Raw genomic sequence first — 17,183 nt, 5'->3', positions numbered from 1 at the left:
CAAATTGGAAATTTTTGCGCATATATATAGTAAATAAAACTAATATCCTAATAGTAATCTCCTAATAATAGTATATAACGTCACGTGATTGCAAACAAACACTCTTTTCTGTTTTTCGTGTGTACCGTATAAAATCTTACACATCCACTAAATAAATGTATGCGTGATTTTTTTATATACTTTTCTTTGTCATTTATGAGGTACGTTACACCTAAGTACTACCAGAAAATTTTGAGATTTGTAACAGCTGGATTTACCTATTGAATACATGGTATGTTTGAAATGTAACATCATGTGTATCGTAAATAAACACTTGGTGTTAAACAACTCACCTGCGGCTCGGGCATCAAATCCGAGTCTGTATTAGCATCCCAAAACACAAACATGCAATCAAACCAGCATCGTACCGCGAAGCAAATTAATGTTCTGATACAACGCTGTACAAGTTGACTGATCAGTTAAATGAGAATTTTTCTGACCATGTAAATTTACTAGTTGTAAAAAGCAGGAAATAAACAATCATGTATATAAAAGCATAATAAATAAATAAATTATTTCCAGGTTTGCGCTCCATCTAAGAGCACATCATCACTTTCCTCAACATTTCACAACAAAAATAAATTAACTTTGCGCACTGGTATCATAATGTACTGTTATGGTCGTATTCAATTCACTTATCGATAGGCAATTTATAGACAATAGCTCATAGTTTAGTACGCTGTCGTAGCGTCGTGACATTTGGGCTGAAGATAAGCACGTGCAATTAAAACATTTAACGTTTTTATATTCTATTCTATTCTATGTAAAAATTTCTTACAAAAATGGAACAATCTGCCGAAATAGATCAGGTTGCAGTTAGATTAAAGACCACTAAGTCTTCATGGATGCCGCTACTAAGACAGGTAAGAATTTAACTTTCCTTTAAGTAACTTTACCTACTAATATTTAACAAAAAATAATAGTTTTTTTGTATTTTTTGTATGTATATAATTATATTGTACCGATTTAAATCCGTGTTTCAAACACGGATTAAAACTGTTTCTTGAGCTACCGATATAAAAACATTATCAGCCAAGAAGCGGGGAATCGGTAATACGTATGTACGAAAAATAACACGCCTCAAAACTCGAACTTACATATCATTAGGTACAGTTATTAAATATTAGTTGTGGTTGTTTTTGAAAACCGAATATATTCACAAATCTCAAACTAAGAAACGATTTCTGTGACCGAGACAATTTTTAAGTTATCTTATTTGAGGTCTTCTTAGTAAAACTGTAAAAATGTGGACAAAGGTGACAGCTTAAAACACACTTAGCATTCCCTAGTAAATAAAAATCAACTGAAAATCGTATGAGCACCACTAAAGGAACCGCCTTTAGCCATAATTTAGTTTCCAAGCATTACAGTGTGATGTTAAAACAACATGTTATAATGAAATTCAGATACAAAAATATGTTGACTCCATTGTTAATCCGCTATATGAACATAGTTAAGTAAAATTTTCTCGACGGAAAAAAAATAACGTAAATTTACAGTAAGACTTTATTTATACGTTTAAACGTAAATTTACAGTAAGACTTTATTTATACGTTAATTTTTTTATTATTTTGGTTATGTTTAATTTTATTTTAGTTAAGTTTTAGTTAGCAACGTTTTTAAATCGATTTCGTCCAGTCACGCTTTTAAGACATGAATGACCGCTCCCGAATAACACCATGAAAGCTTAATGATTCTTCTTGTCACTTAAATCCAAATTCCATAGGTATGAGTTATCGAGGTTTGTATCCTAGAATTACATCGTAGCTACTCTAATCAAACTAAATATTGATTGCTAAAAATTGAGATTGAGATCTTTTAGATTTTTAAGAGAACAGTTAAGAATACTTTATAAATTGCAATGTTAATAGGTCTTTTGAATATTTTAACGTCAATAGGATCGGGCTTATAACTTTATATTAAATCCGTTTTATACATCCAAAGTTTGTTTTTTCAGATGTTTGTGTGCAGTGGAGTAACATCATACTTTTTCATTTATGGACTATTTTTTGGTGCGCCGACTGTTTATGTTCCGCAAATACGTAAAGAAGCTAATTCAACTGAGGCTATTAGCATGGAGGCAGTATCTTGGTTATGTAAGTTTAAATGTTTCATGAATCAAAATCAAATTCAAAAATTCTACAGATATTCATGTACAACAATGTTTTAACGCAGGCACCTGTGCCTTTTTACATTTTTAACACTATAAACATTTTTTTATCGATTATTGTAAGATGATACCTTATCGTTTACTTAAAACTAAACCTACGTTGGCTCCAAACACACTAGCTGAAAAAATTTTGGAATATAATTTAACAGAATTTCTATAAATGTAGGTCAGACTACAATTTTATTACTACTTTTAATGGACAGATTTCTAGTCCTCTTTCTTCATAAAACCCAATATGTTTACCCAAATACGAAGGGCTACGATTTCAGCTACTTATGTTTGAGACCTTGATTGTCTGTATGTCAGTTATATTGATTTTCTAGTATTTCCGAATGAGCTTATCTGAATATTTTAATAAATAATTTGCCTCATCTTTTTAGCATAAAAAATATGTTTATTCCATGATGATAACTTTAAAGGTTTTAATAATTCATGAAATTAATCTTATTTATTTTGGTTTTAGTTTCCATCTCCAGCTATGGATCTCTACCATGGGCAATAATTTGTCCAGTAATTGCACAACGATATGGGAGAAAAGCACCATACGTTATTCTATGGATAAACACAATTATATGCGTTTCTTTACTTTACTTCAGTAAAAGTGTCACTGAACTTTTTGTAAGTGGGTTTTTACAAGGAATGCTCCCTACTGTACAAATAGCGGTCTCTGTCATGGTTCTCACTGAATATACTTCACCCAAATATAGAGGAATATTTATTACTTTCAAGGGTGCAACGTTCTACTGGGGTATTTGGATCTCTAATGCTATCGGAACCTTTTTCCATTGGAAAAATATTTGCATATTGATTTTTATATGCTGTATATACAATATTAGTATATTATTTTGGCCTGACTCGCCCGTTTGGTTGGCAACTAAAGGAAGATTCGAAGACTGTGCAAGATGCCATCGTTGGTTAAAAGGGGAAGATGAAGATTCTGAATCAGAACTTAAACAGCTTATATCGTCACAAAAAGAAAACTTAAAGCGAAAGCATGAACGTAAACAAGATAACAAAAGGAACTGCTTTATTCAATTATATGACTCCGTGAAAGCCAAAACATTTTACATACCGCTAATATATTCACTACTCACAATATGCCTTTATCATTTTTCAGGGAAGTTGGCTTGTTCTGGATACATTATTGATATTATTAAAACGATAACTGCTAGTGAATCAACAGCATATGAAGGAATGCTAGTATTAGATGGTGTTACTGTACTGGGAATGTATATTGGCGTTTTTCTTAATAAGATTCTCAAACGGCGTACATTGTTGTTAGGTGCAGCGTCTATCGGAGTTATATTTTTATTTATTTTATCAATATATTTGTATTTATTAAATTTGAATGTATTGCTAGAAAATAAGTATTTCACATTATTCCTTTTAACAGGGTTTTCAGTAACAATAAGTTGCGGTCCTATGATAATGTCTATGTGTTTGTCTAGCGAAATGACACCATTAAGAAATAGGACTTTATTTTTGTGTCTATTTGCCATTTTAAATAATACCGTTGCGGGAACGATTTTGAAAATGTTTCCTTATATTTTAAAATATTTTTACTCGCATGGAGCATTCTTTTTCTATGCTACAATGTCGTCAATATTTATTTCTATTCTCTATAAGGTATTACCCGAAACAAAAGACAAGACAATTCAAGAGATAGAGAAATATTTTACGGGCGATGCCAATGTGTCGAAAAAAGAATTATTAAATTTAGAAAAAGATTGTAACAGAAAATTACTTCCAGAACCATGACTAGAATTAAGATTATCTTTGTAATTAAAAAATATATTAAAATAATTTTTGCTTTTTTTAACGTGTATACTGTTATGTGTTTTACCTGCATTAATAAAATATTATTATTATTATAAATATGCATACATTTATGTTATGTTAGTACTCGTCTTTATTACCTATTTATCCTTTTTTATCTTTATCCAAAGCTTCAATAAAGCATGTATGATAAACTACACATATTATTAAATAGTAACTGGAAGATACCTGTACTTTTAATATATTTATAAAATTTAATCAGGGGAAGCTCAAATATCGATACGGAACCCAAAACAGGGTTTTGTTTCTTTTTTAATGTGTGGTTCATGCATCACGAGAAAACTACTGACGTATTAAAATGAAGTTTAGAATACTTATAGCTTATACATATATAGCTCCGGGTTAAGATTTAAGCTTTTTATCCCGAAAAACATTATAGTTCCTTGGGGGTAGGGTATGAAATATTTTGTCAATTCCACACCACAGCTCTGTTATATCTTAACCGATTTTCATAAATCTTTTTTATTCGAAATATTGTATTATCAGTGTTGATGTGCTCAGATATAGGACATGAAATAAAATTAAATGAAAAGACATCATCATCATCGTCATCATATAAGCCCATTACAGTCCTATTACAGGTCAGGGATCTCCTCCGACAATGAGAAAGGCCGTTAAGGCGTAGTCCACCACGCTGGGCCAGTGCGGATTGGTGGACCTTTGAGTACATTATGGAGAACTCTCAGGCATGCAGGTGTCCTCAGGATGTATTCCTTCACTGTTGATGTAAGTAAAATTTTATCGTTATATCTAATAACGCAGAAAAGGTGTACTTGATAAAAAATGATAACATTTTCTTGTTTGACCTTCTACATAACTAGTGGCGATATAACAAATGACGTATTGTTAAAAGCATCTTTATTTTCCGTTGGTTCTAGGTTATGTGACGTTAGATTAAATTTACTCTGGCGTCCTCTAGAAAATATAAAGCCATGAATGTGATTTTTTTGTCAATACCTTTTTTTCTACCTAACGTTAAATCAATACATTCTAACTGAAGTAAGCGATGCGAGCTTTAGAAAAAGTAGCTTATGTCCACGGCTGTCTGCTCTGAACATCATAATGAAGAAGTAAAAAATATTTGTCTCAAAATAAAAAATATTTAGTTGAGTGTTTACCACCTAGACGTGCCTTCAATGCGACCTTGTACCGCAAATGTTTAATGGTATCATTACTTCTTTATTTTGACGCCCGATTGGCGCAGCGGGCAGTGACCCTGCTTTCTGAGTCTAAGGCTGTGGGTTCGATTTCCAAAACTGGAAAATATTTGTGTGAAGAACATGAATGTTTTTCAGTGGCTGGATGCTTATCTGTATATTATAAGTATTTTTACACATAATTCCTAAAACTACCTATATCACAAGCTACGCTTACTTTGGGCCTAGAAGTAAAATTAATATATCGGTTCGATCGATGAATCGCTTAGCAGCATGTCTGTCGGTAAACTAACCACGGCCGAAGCCTCCCAAAGGACTAGACCAGAAAATTCTGAAAAAATTCTAATACCGGGGATCGAACACGAGACGTGCCACTTAAAACCAGGTCGTCGTCCTTGTGATGTCGACAAAGAATTTTAGAATTGGACAAGTAATTAAATTATTTCTGATATATTTTTAGTTCCTTAAGTATAAAAACGTTTGCCTGTCAATCCATCTTGTGTTTGCTTTTGTAGGCTTTGCTGCGTATAAAACGATCGGAAAAATTTTTCAGAATGTTTGTTTTTTTCAATCATTTTCTTTCCAAAATTTCGATGTATTTTCAATAGCTGATCTAGTATATTAACAATTAATATTGATATAAACTTGATTTATACTAAGCATTGTAACGTCAAAACTAAAATCCTTTTTTTCTTAAAGCTTTTATGATATCAACAGTCTTACAAATGACATATCTGTATCGTTTTACGTATAAAATAAATTAATAAGGCGCGAGGAAATATTTATTAAAAACTAAAGTTTTAATAAACGCGAGCGACTCCATGGTACCTATGTTGACCGTCCATTCCTGTTTAATATTTTACCATAATAGTAGTTAGACATCTGCGGCAAATGGGTGATGTGAGTGCGTGGACGGGGAAAACGTGAATCGTGGAAAAAAAGCTGTTGTGTTTTAGTTTCTATTTTTATATTAACTTAAAAATGGAACAATCGCGCGAAGTTAATGAAGTTACAAGTACAAATTCAAAGAACTCTCCTAGGATTTACTTACTAAGACAGGTAAGAATAAAGTTTATTTCAAAGGAAAATAGGACGCTTAAGCTAATATTTGGTAAGCATATATACTTACCACTTAAAATTAACCAAAATAAAATCGAAACTATTTTAGTGAGAAAATATCTTATTAATAGTGCGGAATATACATGAAAGCGTGACAAAGTCCAATTCAGGTTCGTTATAATTTCATTTTATAAGTATAATTAAACATTTCCATTGCATTTTTTTTAAATTCCATTAAATATGAAATCAAAATGCATTATAACGCATTAAAGTATTAAATCAAAACATTGGTACACTCCTCGAGTTCTACGTTCGTCAATGAGTATTTTTAATAAATTGTGAAGTTTTTACATTAAATAATAATATAATAACATTAGTTTACTACAGTGACCCACTTATTTAAAAGCAAATTATAATAGGCACTTTATCTGAATAACAGACGATAATAAAATTTGATCCAGTGGGAGATACTTTATAACAGAAAAACTCAAATTGAATCTAATTTGTTTTAACTCCCAGACCTATGAATGAATAGACACGAAATCTGCATATGAACTTGCATTTTGCAACCAAAAAATAAACAGAATATATATATTATGTTTATTACCTAAATTAATTTTCCCCAATTTCTCTGCAAATTGAAAAAAAGTTTTCATTTCTCGAATATACTCTCAATGCGAGTCTGTCGGTCTTTGTTTATCATTGCCTCCTTATTCATTGCAGATATTTGTATGCAGTGGAGTAACTTCCTTCTTTTTCCTATATGGTTTATTTTTCGGTGCCCCGACTGTTTTTATACCGCAAATAAGGAAAGAAGCTAATTCGACTGAAATTATTACTATGGAAATGATGTCTTGGTTAAGTAAGTAGTTATTTATATATTATTTTTTGTTTGAGATTATAAATCTTCCGGTTCACAGTCCAAGCTATAATAAGATTTGGAGCTGAGTAAAGTTGTCTGGCAAATAAAAATAGTTTAAAATTATAGATATGGGTTTAGAAAAGCTACACATTCATATTTTTTTTTGAAAAAAACTATGACGTGCCTTTTAGGCGTCCTATAACATTTCAACATGTAACGAACAGACAGACAGACAATCTTATGGCACGTAGGTAGAATAAGGTTAAATGTGGTGTCAAGTATAAGGGTTTGTTTGAAATTAAACCCATAACACCATATTTCTAATTTTTGGATTAAATAAACAAAAACTAATGGATATTAATTTTTAGTTAGTTTTATCTTTATAACTGATTACAACTGTTGATAGAACTGTTTTAAGGAATGATGATTTAAAAACTCTTTGAGTATGGTTCTAAACAGTTTTTTCATATTCCATTACTTACTTTGGATCTAAAGAATCAGCGAATCATTTACACATGCTACTTTGTTTATATGATTAATATAGAGTGTGTTTTTTTTATTTCAGCTTCTATCACCAATTATGGATCTCTACCATGGACGATAATTTTTCCCATAATTGCATTTAAATATGGCAGAAAAGTACCGCACATTATTTTATGGATAAATACCATAGTTTGTGTTGCGTTGTTTTATTTTAGTACGAGTGTAACCGAACTTTTTATAAGTGGGGTTTTACAAGGAATGCTTCCAGCCGCACTGGTCTCAATTTCCATCATGGTTCTAACTGAATACACGTCACCTAAGTATAGAGGAATACTAATTACTTTTAAGGCTGCAACCTTATATTGGGGTATTTGGGTCTCTAACGCTATTGGCACGTTTTTTCATTGGAAAAATATTGGTATATTAATCTTCATATGCTGCGTCTACAATGTCAGTATATTATTTTGGCCTGAGTCACCTGTTTGGTTAGCGACTAAGGGACGTTTTGAAGAATGTGCAGAATGTCATCGTTGGTTAAAAGGAGAAGACAAAGATTCCGAGGAAGAACTCAAACAGCTTATAACTTCTCAAAAATATATTTTAGAACGAAAACAAGAACGTAAAGAAGAAAAAGTTAAAAATTACATTACAGTGTTTTTAAGGACGATTAAATCTAAAAGGTTTTACAAACCACTTATGTTCTCAATACTTACGATATGCCTTTATCATTTTTCAGGAAAGATGGCTTGTACAGGATACATTGTACATATTATTAAAACAATATCATCAAGTGAGACTACAGCATATATAGGAATGCTTTTTTTGGATGGTGTTACTGTATTTGGGATGTATGTTGGCGTTTTCCTTACTAAGTTCCTTAAAAGGCGTACATTATTATTAGGTGCAGCATCTATAGGAATATTGTTTTTGTTAGTTTTATCACTGTATTTATATTTAATACATTTTAATGTGATATCACAAAATAAATATATCACTATATTCCTTATAACGGGTTTCTCAGTGATGATTAGTTGTGGTCCAATGATCATGTCGACGTGTTTTTGTAGCGAATTGACACCACTTAAAGGTAGGAGCTTCTTTTTGTGCATATTTGGATTGTCATGTAATATTATCATGGGTGCAAATTTGCAAATGTTTCCATTTATATTTAAATATTTCGATTCTCATGGTACATTTGTCTTTTACGCTTTCAGTTCATCAATATTTTTGTACATACTATATAAAGTTTTACCTGAAACAAAAGATAAAACCATGCAAGTAATAGAAAAATATTTTTCGGATGATGAAGATGTTGTAAATAAAGAAGAAATTGCCCTCATTAATATAGAAAAAGTACATTAATAGTACTCTAATTACTTCGGTGCAAAATTTGTGATAAGTATTATTTTTATTAGTTTTGTACACTTCACAAAGTAAACTAATGGATTTTATAAGTGATCGTTTTGGATTTTTTTTAATTCAATTAAATATATAATACTAATATATGATACTTGAGTACTCAATACTTGAGTAACATATTTCAGAATTCCTTCTATCTGTTTAATAGTATTAAATCGTATCACTTTTATAAAACTTAAAGTAAAGCGTTTTGGTGTGTAAAGTGAACCTACTTGACTCGTATTCTTGTACCAGGGTTTTACATTTGTATCATTTAAAGGTCAAAACACCAATAATGGTTTCTTCGTATATTAAGTAGTTTATTTATATATTAACTACTATCAGCCTGTTTATTAAGGAAGGTGTATTTGTATCTAATAATATTGTAAAATATTAAAAATTCGTTTGCACGTTTGTATTTAGAGAGGAACTCTGGAACTTCTGAACCGATTTAAAACTTTTATTATTTGAAAAACTATATTATTATTTGGGCAATTTTTAACGGATGTGAAACTACTACGCAAACTTTCTAATATAAATTGGTAGATCAAATTATATATAACGTTATAAACTATCCTTATGAGTATTTTTTTTATATAACGACAATAGCTTGTGTTTTAGATACTGTTGAAAATTTGTATGTAAAATATACACAAATACCTACAATATACCTAGAGATAAACACCTAGACACTGAAAAATATTCATGTTCATCACACAAACACCTTCAAGTTGCGGGAATCGAACCCACGGCCCTGGACCCAGAAAGCAGGACCGCTGCCCACTGCGCCAATCGGCCGTCAATTGAACGCGGAATGAAAATTTCTGTGGAATTTAATACTGTTCCTATATCTTCCAGCATACTAAACGTATTTTTGAAACTTTTTCATTACCAGCTTGTTGTATCAAGTGTTGTTATTTGTATAGAAAATTTTTATAATAATAAAGTGAATTTTTAGAATAACACCAAAACTGAATCCAAGACTTACCAGCCTATAACATACAGGTACAAATTTAGATTTTTGATTTTGTAAAGCGCTAAAACAATTGCGTTAACTTAGAAGTACTTCTGCTATAAGGCTTTCCAAAACAAAAATAATCTTCACACATAAAACCTTTGGTTTTGTTTTAAAGCATACCGTAGGAACGGTTTATTTGGTAGATGTGTAGCATTCAATTTAGGTATAGTTCTACAGATATTTTTAACTTGTGTATTTTATTTTATTTCTGGTGTAGTTTGTAAAAGAACTTTTTCAAAAAGAACTGTTTTGTTTAGTTGTATTAAGGAGTACATAAAATATTTAAACTCGAAATGAATGAATTGAAAAGTATTTTACTGCTATATAAATACTCTTGATGACAAAACTATTTATATGAATAAAAACTTATACTGCGATACTAATTAAACCCACTTATGTGTGTGTAATGTGTCTACCGGCGAACTAATAAAATTTTGAACAACAAAACCTTATTGTTAGGTAACAATTAGTACTTAAAAAATTATAGCCTTTGTTGCTTCATTATAGTTTAGCTTTCTTTTGGCGAAGAAGTGGCTAAAATCGGTTCAGTACTGTCGGAGCCTATTCGGTACAAAACCGAACTGAAAAAATCTTTCGTCTTTACAATATTAAGTATAGAAGTTTTTAAGATTAGCGGAGAAATAGCGTAACATACATACAAAACATAAAGGATGAATTGAGAACCTTGTTGGTTTAAAAGTTTATTTTAGTCCAACCAAAAAGGTTACGATTTGTTTTTCGACGGGTTGCTTTAAATAATTACTATAAAAATACTTAAAAATAATACATATTATGTACTTTAGCATTTTTTTCAAGTTCATCCCTGTAAAGGGATACAATTATTCATAAATTTCTTTATTACGGTACTTACCCAAATTACTACTATCTTCCTTTAAAAAACGAAAATGTGCACGGGCAAAGTCGCGAGCATGGGCTAGTTATAAATATATACTCAAGAAACAAGCCTGAAGATGGGACTTGTTTTGTTTAACCAAACAAAAGAACAAGATTTTATTTCCGATTCCAATACGAAGTTTTACATTTATCTAATCCACATACTTGAAAATATTTAGATTACAATTTATTATGTCAGTGATTACAAAATTGTTTCAAACTGCCTCATTGATCTAGTAGTTAGCATGTTGAAATGCATATCACGAGGTCCCGGTTCGGCTTCGGCTTTTAAGGAGTTGTGAATTTTCTACACCTGAATTTTCGACACCAGCTAGTAGTTAGGAAGATTGCTGTAGTTAGGGGGGTGTCAGTCCCCTTGTCTCGGAGAGCACGTAAAGCCGTCGGTACTGGTTATTATCACTTAATTGTGGTAGTAGTTGTTATAGCCCACCAACCAGCAATGGAGCATCTCGGTGGGTCTATGCTCTATGACGTTTATAGGCTGATGATGATGACGAGACCTTTAAAAAAATATTTGGTAAATAAAATGCTATTATTGGTGCTTTTGTGCAAAAGTGAAAGTAAGTAAGTTTCGCTCTTATAATGAATTACAGCGTGCTAGGCGAGAAATATAAATCTCTAGTAATAAAAAAGTGCTGACTGACTGATATATAAACACACAGCATAAACTGTGGCAGCTTGAAATTTAAAATTTTGTCAAATCTTCCTTATAATTTCAAAATCTCCAAATCTTCCCCAAACATTTCATGCTCTGTTTAACTCCAAAGGGGTTGAAAGTTTTGAGGATGGACCTCAGTTTGGCTTTCAGTTAAAAATAATAAAGTACATGTTACGGTTTCTTTAAATTCCAACCCATGTTAATTAGGGTTTAAGGTTTGTGGAAAATTATTTCATCACTTTCTTCCTGGAGAGATAAAATTTCGTATTCTCACTGAATATCAGAAATTCTATGCAGAAACATGCATGTTGCTGGAATCCGCTAGTTATATTTTTATTTAAAAGAACACAGAGTAAATAGTAATTCGCTGCTGTTAAAATATATTGCAATTTTGGCGCAAAAGAGAACTTAATGAAGAAAAAATAAAATAAAGACTCGTAATTACAAATAAATTGCACAGCAGTGTCAACAATGGGGCAATTCTGCGACAGAGGCGACCGACGGACGTATGCATGAATACGTAATGATCCGCGATGACCGCACGATACATTTTGTTACTGATGCGTACTTTTGCGATACTGACAGCAACTCTCCGATTTTTTTCTTATTACTCATTCATTTAGTAATTGATTGTTAAGACGTCTCATCATCATCATCTTATTCTAAAAAGAGAACAAAGAGTTTCAAATTTCACAGTATTTTTGTCCACCTGTCAAGTGTGGTTAGATTTGAAATGAAAACCCGAAATCAAGATTCGGAAATTATTTTCTTTACTCTGCTCTGCCTAGAGGCATAACTATTTCTCACAAAACATGCATCCCTTGTGTGCTCTATCGGAACAGATCAATTTAGAAATTATTAATTCCTAACTATCTCTCACTAGTACATTAACCCAGGAATACTCGACTGGCGCAGAGAACTCCGCTGCGCTACAGAGATCGTCTAGTTATAAACATAAAGGTAACGAACAAAGGCCATTGTAAACATTATGATGGATAGCGAAAGTGACAGGCTTTCATACATGGAAAGATAAATCGTCGGCTTTGTAGCTCTCCATGAACTTGTAAATCGCACTTGGTACTCCGAAAATAAAGGGAGCGTTGGCGAGTGTAAAATTAACCATAAATTAAAAGTGCAATATTTAATTCAGACTACGCTGCACGCAACGTTGTAGGTTGTGTCTTAACGCCTTAAATTATAGTCCCTTTGAAATTTAAGGGGCTTGTAAATCAATGTGTAGACTAACTGAGACAATACAGAAAGTGGACGTGCATGGAAAACGGTCTAATGGATCAGTTGGGAAAATAGGTGTCCCACATGGGTCTTTTGTAGGACCATTTCTGTTCCATATTTACATTAACCTTCCTTACCCTGCCGGAATAGTTAACCCTGCAGAACTATAGGAATAGTTCTGTTTGCTGGTGATCACTAATTTTTAAAATTAGCTTAGCGTGAATTAGATTTTGACGACGTAGACAACTCTCTTGCTAAAATTTTAAAGTGGTTTTAATAATTTGATTGACAGTGTAATTTCACCTTAGAAAACTATAAGACCTTGCTTAGCTCAAATAATTATCATGAAACTGAAATAATAACTATAATAATGATTAAGATTTTATTCCCTTGATGGATAATTAATAATATTAATAGCTACTATTATGTAGCTATTATTATAATATTATTAATTAGCCATCTCAACTACTTAAACTACAAGGTCAGCGTACTCAGAACTGTTGGCAAATGTATTTTTTAAATCTAATTTTTCCTTTAGTTGTAAATGGTTTAAATTCTTTATAAAATTATATTAGTTTTCCCGGAACCTTAACTTACGAGCCACTCGTACATTTTGTATATATAACCGACTTTAATGAGAGGGAAGTTCTATGTTCATTTTTTATCTATGCCCATTTATCGAATTCTCTGTCAAGTTCTGACCGTTTGTGATATTTAGTTAATTGTTCAAAGTCAAGATCTGATGGAGGACCCCATAGAAATCGTGGAAAAATATCAAACTGTATTATATATCATAATGTTTTCATCGAACATACAAATGATATGCAAACCTATAAATAAATAAATAAAATTCTCGGTATGACAGTCTTAGTCATTAAAGTCAGATATTTACAATTCAGGTAACTAAGCAACCGATCAGCTTGATTCTTAGCATGAAGTTAGTTGAAACATGAACAAGGTTCTAAAAGTCGTGATTTTAGTGCATGATGATATGCTTTCACCGCGTTTTAAAATGTTGCCTCACGTATATTTAGTATGCAATAATTGTCTGGTGGTAGGCTCATAGGCCGTGACAACCACCCTACAGACGTGCCACCAAGAGATTTAGAGTTCCGGTACGATGTTGCGATAGGAACCAATTAGGGATATGACTTACAATTGCCATATCACTAAAAGATTGCATCTTCACTAACAATCAGTTGAGATTGCAGTCATGGGTTAAGTTGAAACAATCGCATCGTATCGTAGTGTGTTTTTAGTCTTATTTAGTAAGACAAGTTATTTTAAGCAATATTATACTATATTAAGAAAATTAAGCTTAATTTGCTATACTCCGCGAACAGCAAGAGAATCTGTATGGTGTAACAAATTAAGCTTAATTTTCATAATATATTATGGATTTCCGCAAAGTAACGCCTGCTTCTATCCAATAATATTATACTTAATATAATCTAATAATAATATAAACATCACAAGGTGAAATTATGCTCCTATTCTTAAACTCTGTTTAATAATTTTAGTCTGCGTTCAATATTTTGGGACATTTAATGTAGTTGTTATAGGTTTTCCTTAACCCCAAAATATATAACTGAAAAGCCCTTTATTAGAATCCCTTTGTGGAGTTACCAGCTTTATTCACTTATGGTAAACCGCAAAACCGTTTATATGGGATACCAGCCAACCACAAGCGAATAGCTTTGTTTAGCAATTTACGTAAATAATAAGATTTAAAAACCAAATAACCTACTTCTATGTGTGTTATCAACATCGGAATGTCTTGTGATAAAATAAGTTGCTAGCAGATGATATAAATTTTTAAAGAGCTTTTTATAAATAAATAAATAAATATACTATGACAATACACACACCGCTATTATGGTATTAAGATGGCCTATGAATATTTTTATGAATAATAAACATAAATAGTTATAATATACAGATAAACGCCTAGACACTGAAAAACATTGATCTTCATCACACAAACATTTTCCACGTGGGAATCGAACCTACGGCCTTGGACTCAGAAAGCAGGGTCGCTGCCCACTGCGCCAGTCGGCCGTCAATAAAATTTTGCTACTTTAAATCTGTTCATTCGTAGGAAAAATGCAAACTAAATTAATAAAACTGAAAGTTAAATCACCTTTCTTCGTTCTACAAATGTTAATAAAAGTAACACAATTTCCTATTTTTTTATTGCACTACCAGATAGCCTATGACTGCAATCTCACCTGGTGAGAAGTGATGATGTAGTCTAAGATGATAGCGGAGTAACCTGTTGAGTAGCGGTAGTATGGCAGTTACATTAAACCCATAAATAATAACCTCTAATCGATCTATACGCTAAATCGCTTAGCGGAAAGTCTTTGTCGATAGGGTGGTAACTAGCCACGGCCGAAGTTACAAATCTATTTATTTAATGCATCATATATCTATGTAAAAAAAATGTTTCCTTAGTATTAATCATTGCGATTTTTACATCTTTTTTAATGTTATTAATGCGAAAGTATGTATTTTTGTTTATTTACTTGTTTGTTGATATTGAAAAATTATTTTTTTTCAAGTAGGCTTACTCCATAAGTACTACTGAAACGTCATATGCCTGTTTGTTGTGACTCTAACACCGTTTAGGAAGCCACATTCTACTAATCATTTTACCTATGCAATGCTTCTCAGCACAACAGATTGCGCAAAATTTTGCATAACGCTAGATTACACCCTGGAGACGGGCATATGATACTTTTCACTGCGGGAGATCAAACAGTTCCCGCGAGATTTAAAAAAAAACCGAAAAAACGAAATGCACTCAATAGCCTGCTTTGATATATTGAAGGTTTATTGTTAACTAAAAATTGCGGTGATTTTAATTTTACAGCCATTGTGCATCGCCACGCCAATAGTCTGACCCGTATCAGATGATTCACGTTATTAATCTGAATTTTTTAGGTTCTCACGGAGTTTTACAGCAAATAAAGTGAAATTTTTTGTCATAATTTACGGGACCGACGCAACCGTTTAACATCCGAGGCTCAGGCGTGGACATCACATATTTTCTAACTCAAGACTGGTAATAACATTTGTATAATAAAAACCCATACTCTACAATTCATAGACGGAACGAAGAATTGAACCCAAAACCTCGCGATCATGCCTACTGCCTGTACTACTAGACCAGCAAGGTAGCCTTAATTAACCAAACTCAACTACACCGAGGCACTGTTATAACAAGACATACAATCTATATTCCGTTAATAAAGTTCTCGCATCCCGATAGTTTAAAATTTGTATTGGCATTGTTCCCGTGTATTTTAATTACGACTGCCATGCTTGGACTACACTTTGCCCTGGCCTCGGTGATTGCTTACAAAGTCTGCCAAAATGTTAACAATTTCACGCTTTTGGCATGAATAGCGTGGAAGTTGTTAATGATGCACGAAAAACTCATTTTTTCCAAGCGTCAAAAAAGCAATTCAACAGCGTCTGGGATGTTAGCCCTCTGGATTCGTGCCAAAGTCCGCAGGACGCTGTGTGTTTGGGTCATAAACCAAAATGTACTATTGATCATTTTATCTTCCAGCCAAGTATGTTCTGAATGAAATAGGTAATCCATTCAACCATAAAATCCATTCATGGTAAAATATTTATTTAATTTAAATAGCCTTGTACCGCTTTCGATGCGTATATAAGATTAATATATCGGATTGTTCCAAACATGCCCGTTCTAATAAGAAACCAAGAAAAAAAAACTTAGACGGATGTTCTTATTGTTGTCACTAATTCTACCACTTCAAACCATTTAAAGCTACACGATTGGAGCAATAATTATTCATATCTTTTGTATCGTCAACCATTTAATACAAATTGAAGTTTTCTTTAAACTAAATTTGGCTTTTTTTGATTTAGCCTCCGTCCGCATTAAAATCCGTCTTGATTGAATTCATATTTTTTTTTTTTAATTCTCTGTTTATATTGGTTCCTTCTTTTTTATGAGAAACTAGCTGTCCCGGCGAACTTCGTACCGCAGATCATTTTTTTTATTGATGAATGTTATATTTAATACTTATTATCCTATTCCGGTCTAAGAGAAATCCAAAAAATCTAATATCATAAAAATTGGTCCAGCCGTTCTTGAGTTATAGTAAATGGTGTAACTAACACAACTTTCTTTTTATATATATAGATGATTATGATTTTCGGACATGTATAACGAAGATCCTGATAAAACTGCCATGCCTTATGACCTCCAGATCATGACTCATTCACAGCAACACACAACACACGCACAACACAATACTTAAGCTTTTGTATTTTCTAGAATAGTCCACTTGGTATGTATTTTGTGTGTAATACGACAAACA

The 17,183-nt window shown here is 32.1% G+C and overlaps 2 protein-coding genes across 2 annotated transcripts; both read left to right on the top strand.

Moving 5' to 3' along the window:
- The first annotated feature begins 821 nt into the window (after nt 1–821).
- Nucleotides 822–3,967, top strand: LOC120627035 (sugar transporter ERD6-like 15). The gene is made up of 3 exons (XM_039894875.1): nt 822–902; nt 1,997–2,135; nt 2,673–3,967. Exons 1-3 carry the CDS (start codon nt 822–824, stop codon nt 3,965–3,967), a joined length of 1,515 nt encoding a protein of 504 aa, XP_039750809.1.
- Nucleotides 3,968–6,183: 2,216 nt separating this feature from the next.
- Nucleotides 6,184–8,968, top strand: LOC120627034 (sugar transporter ERD6-like 9). The gene is made up of 3 exons (XM_039894874.1): nt 6,184–6,261; nt 6,985–7,123; nt 7,689–8,968. Exons 1-3 carry the CDS (start codon nt 6,184–6,186, stop codon nt 8,966–8,968), a joined length of 1,497 nt encoding a protein of 498 aa, XP_039750808.1.
- Nucleotides 8,969–17,183: the final 8,215 nt, after the last annotated feature.

Source organism: Pararge aegeria, chromosome 10, assembly GCF_905163445.1.
Source record: "Pararge aegeria chromosome 10, ilParAegt1.1, whole genome shotgun sequence".
Classification (NCBI taxonomy): Eukaryota; Metazoa; Arthropoda; class Insecta; order Lepidoptera; family Nymphalidae; genus Pararge; species Pararge aegeria.
This window is presented reverse-complemented; position numbering and strand designations above follow the sequence as displayed.

What these genes read in the sequence shown, in the direction of transcription:
- LOC120627034 (XM_039894874.1), top strand. Translation starts at nt 6,184, where the DNA reads ATGGAACAATCGCGCGAAGTTAATGAAGTTACAAGTACAAATTCAAAG. An exon ending in GGATTTACTTACTAAGACAG is followed by an intron (nt 6,262 to 6,984) that starts GTAAGAATAAAG and finishes TATTCATTGCAG; the next exon opens with ATATTTGTATGCAGTGGAGT. An exon ending in GGAAATGATGTCTTGGTTAA is followed by an intron (nt 7,124 to 7,688) that starts GTAAGTAGTTAT and finishes TTTTTATTTCAG; the next exon opens with CTTCTATCACCAATTATGGA.
- LOC120627035 (XM_039894875.1), top strand. Translation starts at nt 822, where the DNA reads ATGGAACAATCTGCCGAAATAGATCAGGTTGCAGTTAGATTAAAGACC. An exon ending in GGATGCCGCTACTAAGACAG is followed by an intron (nt 903 to 1,996) that starts GTAAGAATTTAA and finishes TTGTTTTTTCAG; the next exon opens with ATGTTTGTGTGCAGTGGAGT. An exon ending in GGAGGCAGTATCTTGGTTAT is followed by an intron (nt 2,136 to 2,672) that starts GTAAGTTTAAAT and finishes TTTTGGTTTTAG; the next exon opens with TTTCCATCTCCAGCTATGGA.